Here is a 16,849-nt window from a genome sequence, read left to right on the forward strand (position 1 = left end):
GGGCCTCCAGCTGTCACCAAGGCCTGTTACCTTCAACACCAGCTCTACCTCCTTGGTACAGAGAGGCTGGACAGGTAGGAAGCATGTGATCCTAAACACTATTTCTATGAGACTGGTCACTTTATGACAACACCTTAAAGAAGAGCATGACTGTGTCAAAAGACAGTGCTGGCAGTCAAACCCACAGGGCCCTGCACAGATATAGAGAGTAGAGCAAAACCCCAATGAGGAAAACAATTCAACTTACATGAACCCCAACTACACTGATAGCATTTATTTATTTATTTTTTTCTTTCTTGTTTTTTTTCGAGACAGGGTTTCGAAAAACAGGTTTGGTGCCTGTCCTGGATCTCACTCTGTAGATCAGGCTGGCCTCAAACTCAAAGAGATCTGCCTGACTCTTTCTCCTGGGTGCTGGTTCTAAAGGCATGAGCCACCGACTCCTGGTTACTGATAGCATTTCTTAAAACTCGACTCTGGATAGCATGTTGCTATTAGCAAGGCTGTGAGAGGAAAACACTCCAAGAGTAAAAACAGTGAAAATGCCTACATAAGTCAGCTGGTCAGTGTCCTGCTGTGCAAGTGTTTACTCTCTTGGAATCTGCCTTGCTGGTCACTGCGACCAATACAGTTATTAATGAAAGTACAAGGCTAATTAATTTGCAACATTTGGGGAATAGCTTCAAATAACCCTTCAAATAACCAACACTGATCAGAAGGAATGGGCTGAATAAGAAAATCCCACAAGACAGGTTATTATATTTATATGAAAAACAACAGAAAGTACAGGGCAGCCTCTGTGAACTGGTATGGGAATGGTTCCTAAGATACATTCATTATTTGACAAGTGCAACAGCATCTCTTCTCCAGAAACATCTGCAATCTGAATGGGGGAAGGCAGCCTCCTCCAACCGCCAATTTCTGCCCCTGGGTACCTGATGATGGCCGAGACTTCCATGACTGAGCAACCCAGTCTGAGGTTCTTTCTACCCAATTGCTTTCTTCCTTGACCTTCATGAACATCATGATCCTAAATACTACACGTGTTCCTTATTCCTTCCCATTGTATACTACATTCTGTATAAAGGTAAATTACAATGCACAAATTGTCAATTCTCATGGGCAGGAGAAATAAGTATGAATTCTGGTGGTCTTTTAACACTGCTGTGATAAAAATCAGACCCTTGAAGAACTCTGAAACCAGCCGAAGTCCTCTTTAAGTCATGCCATACTCCAAAGCTATCTCACCCAAAGGCCTAAGAAAACTAAAACCTACTAAAATGTATGACAGCTTCCTGAAGAGGCATGGGCTTCTCAGAGCACACCAGCTAGATGGAAGCGCCACACTTCAGGATGAGGGCCAAAGGAAGCCCGAACCTTGCCCAAGCTGAAATACATACACATTCAACTTCTGAGTACAGAAGAACAATCACAATTAGCTGGGAAAGGAAGACAGCAACTGGACAACCCGATTTCTAATACAATGTGTGTAACAACTAATGAAAACCCCAAGCAAGAGACAGGACCATAAGACAGAAAACAAGAAAGACACTGACAAGAGAACATAGGCAATCCGAGACCGCAGCCATCCACAAGCCAACTAAGCAGCAGGAGAGCAAGATGCTCTGACTCAACACACAGACTCAGGAACTGTTAGCAAGATCAGTTAAATGGAAACAGACAGGTAGGAAGCTCTCCAGATTGCGCTAAGAGGGAAACACAAACACAGTGCTTTCAGACACTATGGATGGAATCACAGAAGAGAAGAAGGGGACAGAAAGCTACTGCTACCATTGGAAAAAATCCAAACCCAAGCAGGTCTTTAAATACTGAGCAAAACAAAAACACTACATCCAACCACAGCATGGTAAAAAAAACAAAACACAACAGTATTTTAAAGACAACAGAGCACACGGTTGGGGGGGGGGGGCAGCTACAGAGGCACAGTCAAAGCAAAAACTACTGTCATAGAAACCAGGGGCAATAGTTATATCTTTCCAGTCTGAGGGAAAGTAACTGCCAATGTAAAAATCTGCATTCAATGTTGGAGGTTAAAAAAAAAAAGGGGGGGGGGATTCCTCCCCAAAAGATACATCAGATCCCTGGAATCTTATGACTGTGACCTTATATGGAAAAAGACTATACATATGACTGCCATAAATTCAATGATAAACGTTCTTACTAACACACAGAAGAGGAAGAAAGCATGTGAGCAGAGGCAAAAATGGGGTGATAGCCAGAAGGGAACAAGCTGAAGTGGACTCTCCTCAGAGTTCCCGGAGGAAAAATAGCTCTGCTAGGACTTTAGTCTCCGACTACTGGATTCTGGGAACATGAAGGCATAAATTTCTATCGTTTCAATATACCAAGTTTGTGATACTTAACAGACATTATAGGAAACAAACAAAATTACATCAACACACCCAACACCACATCCCCCCCACTACACACACACCCATACCATCCATTTATCCACACCACACCACCCACAAATACTACACACAAATTCAGAGATAAGCTGTAAGAAAGTTTTTTTTTTTTTTTTTTTCAATTTCAAATGACGTATTTCAGAAATACGTTGGTGCATGTCTTTAGTCCCAGCACTTAGGAAGCAAAGGCAGGCTGTTCTCTGAGTTTGAGGCCACCCTTGTCTACAAAGCAAGTTCTAGGACAGCTAGAGCTACACAGAGAAACCGTCTCAAAGCAAGCAAGCAAACAAACAAAACAAACAAACAACAAAAACCAGTGTGCCTTAAGGTGGACAATAGCATATAAAAAATACACACAATTTTTTAGCAAAGTACAAAAGTGTGATGACATTTTTTTAACTGGACATAATGGCCTGTAATCACTGTCCAAAAGAGGGCTGTGTGTCAGGCCAGCCTGAGTTGTACGATCAAACACTGTTCCCCCTTCCCCCACAAATAAAGGAAGTTCACAAGCTAATAGAAGATCGGATTAATAAGTTTCATTACTCCAAAAGATGGCAAGAACACTTGAGTCACAGACACAGACAGACAGACAGATACAAACAAACAAACAAACCAAGGCAAGGCCAGCAGGACAGTCTGCTTGTTGCCAGGCCTAACAACCTATGTTCGATCGCTGGGATCACATGATAGGAGAGAACTGGTTCCTGTAACTTGTTCTCTGACTCCCCAGGTACACCATGGCACACGTATGTAAAACACACAATAAATAAGTACAGTAAATTCCTTTAAAAAGGTGACAAGGAATAAATGAAAACGAAGAAAGCCAGGTGTTATAAATGAGGAAACAGTCTGGAGATGGCTCAGTGTGGTTAAGAACACTTGCTGCTCTTGCAGAGGACCCAAGTTCAATTCCCAGCACCCATATGATGGCTACAGCCATCCCTCACTCTGGGAACCTGACATCATATTCTACTTCTGACTACGACAGGCAGCAGCCATGCACATGGTATATATATACATGCAGGCAAACACTTGAACACATAGAGTAAAATTAAAACCAAACAAACAAATGATGAACCAACAACAGCAGACAATACCAACAATCATTACACCCGACAGCATTTGGGGGAAGAATTCTCTCCCTGTCCCATCAGCCTTTGTGCTGAAGTTAAGCTGGCCCAAGATCCTATGAGCACATAATCTCCATACCCAATGCCCTGGCTATTAGGACCCAGTATCCATCAAGGAGATTTGACCCAAACCAAAGAAACATACAAGGTGAGTAAAGGCTAAAACACTATATAAATGGCACTTAAGGTTGCTTCAGAGTTATAGAAGCTTTATCTCAAAAGTGATTTTTACAGCAAAAAGGAAAAAAAAAACCCCACCTAAAATGGTTTACTCTAAAATTCTTCTGACCCAGGACTGGTCAGTAAGTGACAGCCAAAGGCTAGCAGATACACCAAGGCTTTGTCAGAGCTGCTTTGTACAGAGCCTCAAATATTTACACTTGGATCTCCATACAGAGCGTGCCAACCCGTGCCTGTCTGAGGAACAGGAATCATGTTAGCACTTCTCAGCACCCACAGCTGGCCATCCTGGTAAGCAGAGAATTCAGGTCTATCAGGTTAACTAACGTCACAGGTGTTTGGTTATTGCCCTGGTTCGATTCCTCCAGGATCCTCTTCAGCTATTTCATTTAAACTAGTGTTAATATTTAAAAAACAGTAGGTCTTTCTTATCACCAAACTGCTTTTCATCAATTCTGGAAAACTGCCCCCCTTCCCCTTCTAATTTCTCTGAATCCTTCTGATGTGTTATTCTCAAAGCTCTTAACCAATCTATTCCCTCTCTTACCTTACCCTTAAAAAAAAACAAGTGTGTGTTTGTGTGTGCATTCGAGTATGTACAGGTACATGTAGGTACCTGAAGGGGCCAGACGAGGGCATCAGATCTCCTGCAGCTGGAGTAAAGGCAATTGTGAGCTGCCTGATATGGGACCCTATGACAGGTCCACGCTCTAACCACTGCACCATCTCTCCAGCCCCTCAGAGTTCATAACTGGTCAGTCTATTTCCTCTAGCCTTTTACTTATATTGTACTTGGGTTCACTTTCAGAAGTGTTCTATGCTCAAATTCCTCTAGATCTCACTGGACTAACCACCCGAACCCCATTTCTTTTACTTTCAATTGTTTCTCTCCCCTTAATCCCTCTTCATCTTGTTCTCCACTTAGAAATCTGGCTCTTTGTTATGCAAGTATTCTAAGCTTCTTGTGTCTGTGGCTTCTACCCGCTGGTTCCAATGCAGTAGTTATTCGGACTGGTGGCTTTTCCTAACAGCATCCATATTTTGTAATAATTTTGCATATGAGCAGGTAGTACTTTCTGCAGGAAAGCCAAACAACCTACACTGAAGACAAATGCTTCAAAGTAATTCTGCATTTGCTGCTGCCAGGTACTCCAGGGATAATGCAGCAGGGTGAGTATGTTTGACATGGTCGTGGATGTGCCCACTAGGAAGTGTAAGTAATACAAACTAGAGTCTCGATGCCCCTGCATGTCTACAAGCGCTTAGGAAAGACTGCTCTTCTCAGAGCCTTAGGACATAGAGGCCTCCTTGTGGAACTAGCAAACAGACTTTCTACCCAGCCCTCGATGGGAGGACCACTCTCAAGAAACAGACTGCTGAAGAGAGCCCCAGTGACTCTAACTCCTTGCACACAAGATCCTCCAGGGCCGACACGATATCTACAATGCCCTGGCCCAGAGAGCTGGGTTTGCCTCACTTTCAAATATGGCCAAATACTTCTCTCCCCTCTTCCAAATTCAGTTTTATTCCCTTTTTTTAGAATTTTGTCCCAACATGGTTTTTTCCCCAGTCAAAGTATTTCAAACCCCAGATGAAAGCTGGGCATGGTGACAAGCCTCCAACACCAACTACTTCAGAGGCTGAGGTAGAGATCGCAAAGTCAAGTACTGCCTCGGTTATACAGCAAATTCAAGGCCAGACTATATAACTTAGCAAAACCCTGTCTCAAAATACAAAGGGGTAAAGATACAGTCAGCAATAACAGGGAGGTAGCATGTACAAGGCTCTGGGTTCCATCATCAGTACTCAAAGGAGAAGGACCCACAATGAAACTCTAACATTACAAATAGCTACTTCCTGTTTAGTCACCAATCAGGACAACCATCTGCAATTTTTGACCAAAGTCCCAGTTCCCCAATGTTTTGCTTGATGGTCTCAGCTCAGCTCTGACTAGCTTCACTCACTCAAAGTGAGGATACGGGATATTCCTTAGTTACTCCATAGGATCTCCTCCCTGTGTAGAGATGGAAGACATGCTCAACCAGGACAAACCCCAAGAAGGGTGTGAACAGGGACCGTGAAACCACACTGGGCTTTCCTATATGGCAGAGACCATGAGGCTCCTACTCAAAGGGGCTCAACCTCATGAATACTGAGAAAGTGAGAAAAGCAAGATGGACTGAGAGGTAGAGAAAGTCAGTCTTGACCCCACCCACAGGAGCTCCCAGCTCTGGGCAGGGACAGATACCTCTTGACTTTTCTTTCATGTATCTCCTTCCTTCCTTCCTTCCTTCCTTCCTTCCTTCCTTCCTTCCTTCCTTCCTTCCTTCCTTCCTTCCTTCCTTCCTTCCTTCCTTCCTCCCTCCCTCCCTCCCTCCCTCCCTCCCTCCCTCCCTCCCTTCCCTCCCCAACTCAAGTTAGGTTTGTCCACTGTCTTAAGGTTCCTATTGCTGTGATAACGCACCATGTCCAAGAGCAACTTGGAGGATGAAAGAACTTATTTCATCTTAGAGCTTACAGTCCAGCATGAAGGGAAGTCAGGGCAGAAACTGAAGCAAAAGCCATGGCAGAGCACTGCTTACTGGTTTGCTTCCCATGGCTTGCTTAGCTTGCTTTCTTATACAGCTGGGGCCAGGGCTGGCATTGCCCACAGTGACCATTGGTCAAGAAAAAGCCCCAAAGGCAATCTGGTGGGGGCATTTCTGCATCTGAGGTTCCCTCTTCCCAAATGACTCTAACTTGCACTAGCTGACATAAAATTAACTGGCACGCTTACTGTAAATTTTTATGCTACATGGACAATCAAAGTTTAATAATGAAAACAAAATTCAACTTGCTTACCTGGATATCCAATTCCTTTGGCATTTGCATAGGGAACCCCAGAAGACCCAGGACTATAAACAGGATTCATGATTTCAAGAACTAAAGGGAGAAAAAAAGGTGATTTAGCCAAGTTCTTGCTTCCAGAATTTTCTCCATTAGTCCCAAAGAGCAGGCAGCAAATGTTATTCTAGTCCACTATAAAACAATGTATTTTCTGCAGCTCCAACCAACAGAGAGCAGAAAATAAACACTGGATGGCTCAATAACCACAGGTGCTCAGTCAGGATCCAGCAGTCTTTTCTTCATAACTCTCTTCAATCCATCAGAACTAAGAAAAAAAAGATATGGACTACAGCCCTACTTAAGATGCGCAAATTCTACAATTAACCTCAATGCCCTTGTAACACAGTTAGATAAAAACAGATCCAGAACATGAATTATGCAACTGTTTTAAAGACATTTAAAGGGTCTGAGTCCTTCTTAGTGACAGTCCTGGTCTAGAATGTGCAAGCAAGGCCCTGGCTTCAATTGCCCACTAGGAAAAAAGGCTGTCGTGAGCCTAGCAGGACAGCTCGTATCCGTAATCCCAGCACTTGTGAGTCTGAGGCAGTAGGGCAACACCATTCTAGGCTTGTGTGAGAGCCTGTCTCAATAAACAAACGGATTTCTAAGAGTATTATGTGAAAAAAGTAGGGCACAAGACTGCACCATGCACTGTGGTGCCGTAGTCTGCACTCACAGATGGCACAAGAATAGTCACTCTTGAAGGAAACGCATAAAACATGACCAGTGATCAACTCGGCATGGGGGGAGGGGTTGGTAGTCCTTTTCCACTTCTCCATCATGACTAAACCTATTCTTTTAAACCTATTTTTCCGAAAAGATTATTGTCCAGACACTGTTAACCTGCTCAATGTTTTGACATTTACTAATCTTTTCTCCTGCAAAGTTCAAGAATTTGCACAGTTATGATTCTACTCCATCTCCAAAAGAAGTAACATTTTCATTAGTATCTCCAAAAAGTGCCCAATGAGATCAAGTGTGAGTTTGTACTATTCTTCATCTGGTAAGTCACTGACTAGATAAGGGGCTGGAAGATGGCTCAGAGGTTAAGAGCACCGACTACTCTTCCAGAAGTCTTGAGTTCAATTCCCAGCACCCACATGGTGGCCTACAACCATCTGTAATGAGATCTGGCACCCTCTTCCGTATACATAATAAATAAATCTTTAAAAAAAATTAAGGTTATCTTTAGTTTAAAATAGGAGGTGTATAGGGGGTGGGGTACTACTACTGTTTAGTTTGCTGTGAACAAGCACACATGTGCATGCAGGTGTTCATGAAGGTCAGAGAGGGTGTTGGATCCCCTGAAGCTGAAGTTACAGGGGGTTGTGAGGCACCTGCTGAAGGTGCTGGGAAACAAACTTGGTTCTTTTCCAGACAAGAAGTGTTAGTAACCACTAAGACCTCCCTCCAGCCCCCAAAATTGCTCTTTTCAAAAAATAATAGGCCAAACAGTGGTGATTCACGCCTTTAATCCCAGTACTTGGGAGGCAGAGGCAAGTGGATCTGAGTTCGAGGCTAGCCTGATCTACAGATTGAGTTCCAGGACAGGCTCCAAAAAGCTGTCCCAAAACACACACACACACACACATACGCACGCACGCACGCACGCACGCACACGCACACGCACACTGCACACACACACGCACACGAAGTAAAAATAAAACATAAATAAAGTCTGGGCCTAGCAGCCTACAATTACATATGGGAGGGCCGGACAAGGATTCCAATTTCAAAGCCAGCCTGCTTCCCATCGTGAGTTCCCAGGCACTGGACAGTACAGGCCTATAGATGAAGAAAACAAGGGCCAAAGGCACAACAGCAGCAAAGTCAGTTGTGTGTTTTGTCAACTTTAAGAAAACACCAATCCTCCTTCCTCTAAACGGCGTGGGGCTTCTGTTTCAACTGTCACCTCTCAAGAAGTCAATTCCTTTCTACTCATTTTCTACTCGGAGCAGTGACTGCATTTTCCTCTCTTAATTAAGTTCAAGACCAGCACAGTGCCATGTAAAGGCTACTGAGAAAACAAGGGCTAATCACCTTTCCCTTCTAAGTCCACAGTCTAGAAAAAGCACCATCCAATCTTTTCTGCAGAAACAAACAGAAAGATCTTTGCTATCCAATTACGGTAGCTGGGTTTTTTTTTTTTTTTATTCCACTTACCATGTAGATTAGAGCTATTTTAAGGAGTAAGAAAAACTGAGATCAATGATGGTTTGGAACAAACCATGTTAAGGGACGAAAAAGAAAAGGGCACTTGGAGGATTGAATGCAGAGAGTAAAACGTAGTGGCGCTCCTCCAAAAGGAGGAGCAGCAATGGGAACCATGGCAGCACTGTCAGAGCTGAGAAGGGACAAGAGGCACTTCAGGGAAGTCAGGTCACTCCAGAGACGAAGAAGGGCACATGCTTCCTAATGTGATTAAGAAGTCCTGCGGAATTAAAAACTGCAGGCCGTAACTGGGGATACAACCGAGAGGCAGTGCACCTGCCTGCCTAGCATGCTCTACCCCAGCACCAAGGGAAACAGATAAACTAGTACAAGACTGATAAAAGAAAACATTGCAGCTCCTCTTTCAATTTGGCAGAATGTCTTAAGAGTGCTGAAAGGAAAGCAGCAACAGTCTGTGGCCAAATGCAAAAGCCTTCCTTAAATTATTTATTCAGTGGTGAGATTCCCCTCAAAGATTGTGAGCCCCAAAGCAGTGGGAACTACCTCGCGTGGCTCAGTCTCCCTGCATCTCACAGTGCTCAGCACAGAGGGAGCTCACAAAAAGCTGGCTAATACAGACAGTACACGAGACTCCCAATAACAAAATTTAACGCAAGGCATTTAAAGTCTAACTCGGAATTATCAAAGCACGTCTGATTAGCAGACATGAAATGTAAACCTATGACATCAAACTACTTACACTGTATGTACCCTCACACGACAAGAGTCTGTGCTACTCTCTACACCCAAGGTGCACTGCTCCAAGAGTCAAACAGAGCCAATACCTAATGTCCAGTCTACAGGAACGCCAAGGACTTCGAGGAATACATGGAATGTGACTCTGAGGTAAACCACACACACACACACCCAAAGGAGGGCACTGTCAAGGACAAATGTCTGTTCTTCAGAAGTACAAACACAGGTGAGGGAGGGTGTCTGAGTCACACTAAAGACAAGAGGTAGATTGTGTTTAGATTCTGATTTACATGGAAAGATCTGAAAACAACAACCAACACCTCCATATTTTAATGATATAGCTCAAAAGTGAACACTGGCTGGGTACCCAACAGTGTAGTTTGTTATTTATGGCAATGGTATTGTGTTTCTATGCCAATATGTAAATCTTTAGAAAGACAAAAGAATATAACAATATGAATGGTACCTGTAATTTAAAGCATTTCTTTAAAAATGCTTATAAACTTTACTTCCATGTGTGGGGAATATGACTGCATACAGTGTCTCTCTACTTTTAAAATGAAAAAAAAAAAAAAAAAAAAAAAAAAAGACAAACACACAAAGACCCAGAGCACCAATCTACCTGTTTTTCTGGTGCCAGTGGCCAGTTACACAGCAACTACCAATCCCTATTTGGAGCTGGTGCAGACCAGATACACCACCTCAAACTGAATGCAGGGGTAGAATTCTTAGGTCTCCCTTTGGAAATGACTCAACTGTGGAAACACTGGGTGGTTTCACGCTTGCACCAGAACATACCAACCACACACTTACCTGTGAAAAGACTGCAAGGATTCCTCAACTATAACTTCAGCAATCATTACAAGCACATCTTTAAAATGAAAAACTTTCTTGAGTTTTCTAGAATTTGTTTTTATGGGGTTAGGGACTGCTCAGTGGTTAGAGTACCTAAGGTCCTCAGCTCCAGGATGGGAAAAAACAAAATTACAAAATAGACTCCCCCAATTAAAGGAATCAAGATAGATTTGTATTGTTTTTATTTATGTTTGTGCCTTATGAGTGAATGCCACGTGTGTGGGAGTGCCTGTGGAGGTCAAAGATGATGTCAGATGCTTTGGAGCTGGGGTTATACAGGCGGTTGTGAGCTGCCTGAAACAGGTACTGGGAAAAGAACTTCTGCATGATCAGGAAGCACTCTTAACTGCTGAGCCACCTCTCCAGCGCCTAGTTTGAGTTTTAAAACATACCATGACCTAAACAATAGTTTTTGGCTGAAGTGGTAATTGCAAAATTTTCAAGGTTATGATAGTTTAATGTTTCATAGCAACAACACTGATTTCAGGGTGTTTTTAAATCATCTCTATCCAGAGGCACTAATAAATAAGCTACAGACTTACTAGGGGGAAAAATCAATAGTGGGAAGTTTTAGTGACGTCTGATAGCAAGGATAGAGTACATCTTTACAAGAAAACGCGCCACTCCGCCAAACTCAGCTCTCACTGCTGTTTGCAACCTCCCAAGACAGCTTCACATACTTCTGCAGAGAATACTCAGACCTCGAAAAACATACAGAACACAGACAGAAGCAGGTGTTGCTACTGCTACACTGAAATGCTCACACTTGGAAATTGTTCTCAACTGGTCCAGAAAAATTAACTATCGATAGAAGACAAGTTAGGGAGACAACTGCCTTAAGCCACAGGATCTACAAAAATTATTTTCAAAATGCTCTTGTTTTATTTTTCTCAACTCCAATCACCTATCTCTGCACTGTGATGCTATTCTTCCCCCAGGGGTTAAAACCACATTAATACACTGGCTATGTTACCATTCTGTCTAACATTAAAATGGTTTAAAAGGCAGGTGTAGAGTTAGCCCAAACCAATCTGTGGCAGCTTCCTCCTCCCTCTGTGGTTCCAGACACTTGCCTTATACAGAGGGTCACTTGCACTCTTAGGGCAAGGAGAGTGGAGGAGGGCAATAAGGAGATTGGAGGAGGGCAATTCTAGCAACTGCTTCTCAATCGCGACCTAGGTGAACACACGACCAAGCAACTCAAAGCCTGCAGTGCCTGTTTACCAGATCTTAACTTTCATTTGGTTGTGGCCACAACTAATTTTAACACCCTTAAAGGTTTTCTTGCATGTCAAAACATTCCAAAATGCTGCACGACTGAACTACAGACACTACCAAAATAAGCCTGCTTTATAGATATGAAAGACTTAAGCAAAATCTTGAACAACTTCCACCATGGCAGCTTCGGCATTAGGGAAAATAACCTAGATTTCTTAAATCTTAGCTGTCAAAGCAAAACCACCCTTTACCTCCGAGCCTACCAAAGTTTCATAGGCTGTCTAATTGCATGCACCAACCATTATCTCCTTTAATTTAAAATCCTGTCATACTTCACAAAGCAATCTCATCTTACACAAGGCGAAGTGGCGAGTTTAAGGACTAGGAACCATACAACCTTTTTCTTTAAAAAAATAAAATTTAATGTGTGTATGTGCACGTGTGAACCTTTCATTAGCAAACCTTGCATGAAAAACACCCCAAGATATTTATGCGGCTGATTAAACACCAGCTCACACAATACAAGAGATACCGCAAGAGAGAACACCCTGCTGTGGACGCGCTAGCAGGATGTCCTTTCCTTCGCCCCCCCCCCCCCAGATTAACCTGGACCGTGCCCCCGGAACGTCCTTTCCTTGCTTAAGGGACCCTCCGAAACCTGCGTTTTTCTCCAAGAGAGGGGACGCTGGGTCGGCGGCGGCAGGCACCCCAAGCCGCCCGCGACCTTCCCACCCCGGCCCTGCACAGGCCGCCCCGCCCCCCCGCCGGCCCGCCGCGGACAAAGCGGCGCCCCGGCTCCCCGCGCGGCCCGACCAGGCGCTGCACAAAGCACCGCACTTCCGGCCCGCGCCCGCCCCGGAGCCGCCGCCCCCATGCTTCCCGGACTTACCGCGGCCTGCGCCTCCGGGACCGGCGCGCGCCGGCCCGAGCCGGCACGGCGTGTGGCTCGGCGACGGGCAGTGCCCACACGACGCTCAGAGGCGGCCGACCGCTGGGCCTCGCGCTGCCTCCCCGCTCGCCTGGCCGCGGCCCGGGCTACCGCCGACGCTGCGCAGACACCGCAGCCCACGACCTCACTTCCGCCCGCCGCGCGCCGGCCGGGGGCGCGCCGGGCACGTGACGCAGCGGCGCGTGCGCGCGCGCGCGATCGCGATCGCGCTCCGGGAGGAGTGCGCGAGGTGCCCGGATGCTGGGGCGCGCGCCCAGGCTCCCGGCCTCTCAGCTCAAGGCTTGAGCTGAAACCCAGATGGGAACGGCGTTGTAGAAAATGTTAGAGCCCGTAGTAACTTCGGGAGGAGATGTGTGTCGGTTCGCATTATGTTTACTTACTAGTTCCTTTTTATGTTTTTGGCTTTATGTTTATTCCGTTTTATGTTTTATGTTGTTGTTTCTTTTAAGCTTTTCTCTTGTTTTGTTTTGAGCCAGGATGGTCTTGAACTTACAGATCTGCCCGCCTCTGCCTCTAGAATACCGACTGGCATTAAAGCAACAGCCACCATGCTCAGTACGAAGATGGTATTTTTATTTTTAATGATGCGAATCAGTGTGTAGCTCTGTGTGGGTGTGCTCGCTTTGAGTGCCGGGACAGAAAAAGGAAGGCTGTGATCGCCTCCAGCTGGAGTTTTGAACCGCCCAACGTGAGTGCTGGGAACTGCTCTGAGCCAATCAGGGCCTCCCCACCCGCCTTCTTAAAAGATTTATTCATTTTTTTAATGTGTGACTGTGAGTGTTTTGTATGTGTGTGCACAGCTGTGTGCCCGCTTGCTGCCCGCAGAGGTCAGAAGAGGAAGTTACAGAGGATTGTGAATCAAGAGGGTGCTGGGAATCGAACCTGGGTTCTCTGCATGAGCAAGCAGCACCCTCCACCCCCCTTTCTTTTTGAACTCCCATCTCCATTCCACTGCCACCGCAAGATTTTTTTTTTTTTTTTAAACCCGGTTAAGCGTGTGTCTTGTCACAAGATCTAGGAAATACCAAGCACTTAGAGCAAGCCCCAAACCACACAATTTTTACACAGCAGAAAAGCCAACAGAAAGAATGCGGGCCAGGAAATATTTGAGAATAGAGTAGTCAAGAGGGGCTATTTGTGGATCATGGTGGTGAATGCCTTTTAATCACAGCATTTCCGAGCCAGAGGCAGGCAGATCTCTGAGTTCGAGGCCAGCCTGGTCTACAAAGCAAGTTTTAGGACAGCCAGGGCTATTAAACAGAGAAATAGAATTCCTGTATCCAAAAAAACAAAAACAGGGGGTGGGGTGGGATGAAGGTGGGACTATTTAACTTCCTACCAGATACTAAAAACATATTTAAAGGCTGCAGCCAATAAGCTCACCAGTGTACAGATACAAAAAACCAAAACAAAACAAAACAAAACAAAACAAAAAACAAACAAAACCAATGAAATGTAATAGAAAATCCAGAAGTACACTCAAACAATTTGGAGAAGTTGGTATTTGATAAAGTATTTAAAATCACTGGGTGTTATCTTCTTTAATTTAAAATCTTGCCATACTTCACAAAACGGATCGTAACCGTTTGCCTAAAATTCCATGTTAATGTCTTGGCGGCCAGCATGACAGCTGGCTCTACAGAGACTACACAGACTCAGAGATCTACCTGCTCTGCCTCTCAAGTCCTGGGATTAAGGACATGTGCCACCATGCCTGGCTTTTCTCACCAAGTTTGCCACAGCAAGCAACAATGACTAGCTGGGGTAAAGAAGGATTGTAAAGTAAATGGTACTAGGACCAAAATGTAACTATCAGAAACAGTATAAATTGTAAGTCTAACTCCTGGATAAATTCCAAATTAAAAAAAAAAAACATACAATTTTTAATCATGGAAACATAAAAAAGAAGAGAACATGGGGAAATTCCTTTTTAAATGTGGAGTAAAGAATTTTTCTCTCAAAAGCCAGAAACAATGCCTATGAAAAACATTGGCTGGAGGGGCAGGCAGGTGAGCGGATTAACAGGTAAAACAGCTTGCCACTCAAACCTGTGGATCCCCAGAGCCCTGCGGGTGAAAGAGAACAGACTCCCAAAAGTTGTTCTCGAACGTCCACACAGGCCCCATGGACATGTGCATGCACATGCAAACACACACACACACACACACACACACACACACACACACACACACACTAAATTTAAAGAAAATGAATATTGGCTGGAGAAATCACCCTAGGCAATATCAAAAGGCATATGATTAACAATGAAACATATTCCACAAAAGGTTATATTAATCTCTTCAGTATTCTGAGACCTTCCAGAAGCCACTAAGAAGCAGTCCCACCAGTCAGTAGAGAAATTAGTAGAGTTCACAGCAAAGGACATACTAATAGGTATTGATAATATAAAAAACTCAACCTTATCTCTAAAAGATAAATTCAAGTTAAAATTTTGAGACACAGGACTTTGGAGGCACAGATAATGAGGATCGCCTCAAGCTTAAAGCACTCTGGTCTACAAGGTGAGTTTTAAGTTCTAGACCAACAAGATTCTATTTCACCAAGAAGAACTACAACAACAACAAAGCAAAACTTTGAGGAAACAAATGTTAGGGTAGGATTTTTCACCAATGACTGAGAAGCATTAAAAAAACCAAAAGACAATATCCTCTATTGGTGAGGCCACAGGAAATGGGCACCAAATTGTTGTTTTGGAGAGGGGACCATTTGAGATGTGTATCAAGATCAATGCACACAAAGCTTTTAGCCCAACAAATCCACTTCTGAAAAGCTTGTCTGTATAGTGTTCTCTAGAGTAACAGAACTTACAGAATGATTACACACACACACACACACACACACACACACACGCACGCACGCACGCACGCACGCACGCACGTATATGGAAATTTATTAGAATGACTTACAGGCTGCAGTTCAGCTAATCCAACAAGGGCTGGTTGTGAACAAAAAGTCCAAGAATCCAATAGCTGTTCCGTCCACAAGGCTGGATGTCTTAGCTGGTCTTCAGTATACGCTGGAATCCCGAAGAAGTAGGCTCTAATGCTAGTGAAGGAATGGACTTGCTAGCCAGGTGAGAACAAGCAGGCAAAGGGTAAAAGCTTCCTTCTTCCATGTCCTTATACATAGGCTTCCAGCAGAAGGCGTGGCCCAGATTCTAGGTGTGTCTTCCCACCTCAGGATTAAAGGCTGATCTTCCTATTTCAAATTAAGCAAAAGTCCATCCCAGGTGTGCCCTCCATTTTAATTCTAGATGCAGTCAAGTTGATAACCAAGAATAGCCATTGCACACTTATAAAATGCAACAAGTACATGCTCATTCCGGAGAGCATCTTTTACAACAGGAACGTACAGGAAGCTCTGGATGCTAGTCTGGTATCTGGGACAAACGGCTGTGCTGAACTTTTACAGCCTAAGGATAGGGCTGTTTCTGCCCCAGGACAAGATATGATCTGAGCAAGGCTGCTATTCATTCCAAGTATGGTCTGAAAGACTTCTCCTTAACACGTTCTAATCTGTCTTAGGGCATCATGACACTACCGTAGAAGAATCTACACTTTAGCCAATAGGCTCCAACCGTCATCCATTTGACCCCTAGTAACTCACGATGTCTTTACAAAGCCAATCCCAAGGGGAAAAAAAACTCACACTGTAAAAGTTATTCCTTCCTGCCTTGAAAAAACAAAAACAAACAAACAAAAGTATTCCTTAACCAACTGACAAGCCATCTAGATATGAGCCTGTAATGGCTATTGTGAATTGTCAACCTGATGGAATCTAGAGTCACCAGGGAAACGGTATGCCTTCGTAGGAGATTATCTTGATTGTGTTAATTCATGTGTGAAGGCCCATCTTAGGTGTGGATGGGACCATTCCTAGCATCAGGAACCCTGGACTGTATAAAATGGCGACAGTGAGCTGAAGTCAGCCTACATTCTTCCATCTTTGATTCTTAACTCTGGCTACAATGTGGCCAACTCCTTGGAGTTCTTGTGCCGCCATGATGGGCTATATAACCTGGAACTGTGGGCCATGTTGACCCTTTCTTTCTTAAATTGCTTTTATTAGAATTTGTTTTTTTGCTTTGTTGTTGTTTTGAGGCAGGGTTTTACTATGTAGCCCTGCCTAGCCTGGAACTCCCTAAGTACACCAGGCTGGTCTCAGACTAACAGACTATCTGCCTGCCTCTGCTTCCCAAGCGCTTAAAGGCATGCACCACCACACCTGGCTTTGTCTGGGTATTTTCTCACAGTAACAGGAAAGGAAACCAA

The 16,849-nt window shown here is 44.2% G+C and overlaps 1 protein-coding gene across 7 annotated transcripts in view; it reads right to left on the reverse strand.

Annotated features, from left to right (window-relative positions):
• Positions 1-15,622, reverse strand: part of Fam168b (family with sequence similarity 168 member B) — a 36,104-nt gene extending 20,482 nt beyond the window's left edge. For 2 of the 7 annotated variants that reach the window (XM_076558466.1, XM_076558460.1), the window contains exons 1-2: positions 12,498-12,683; positions 6,584-6,664 (exon numbers count right to left, since the gene is read on the reverse strand). In XM_076558466.1, the coding sequence (XP_076414581.1) occupies positions 6,584-6,653 (70 nt within the window). In that variant the 5' untranslated portion in view covers positions 6,654-6,664; positions 12,498-12,683. Of the gene's footprint in view, positions 1-6,583; positions 6,665-12,214; positions 12,344-12,497; positions 12,705-15,484 lie in introns of those variants that run through there. The other 5 variants (XM_076558461.1, XM_076558467.1, XM_076558463.1 and 2 more) reach the window with 5 other exon arrangements.
• Positions 15,623-16,849: the final 1,227 nt, after the last annotated feature.

This window comes from Peromyscus maniculatus, chromosome 21 (genome assembly GCF_049852395.1).
Source record: "Peromyscus maniculatus bairdii isolate BWxNUB_F1_BW_parent chromosome 21, HU_Pman_BW_mat_3.1, whole genome shotgun sequence".
NCBI lineage: Eukaryota > Metazoa > Chordata > Mammalia > Rodentia > Cricetidae > Peromyscus > Peromyscus maniculatus.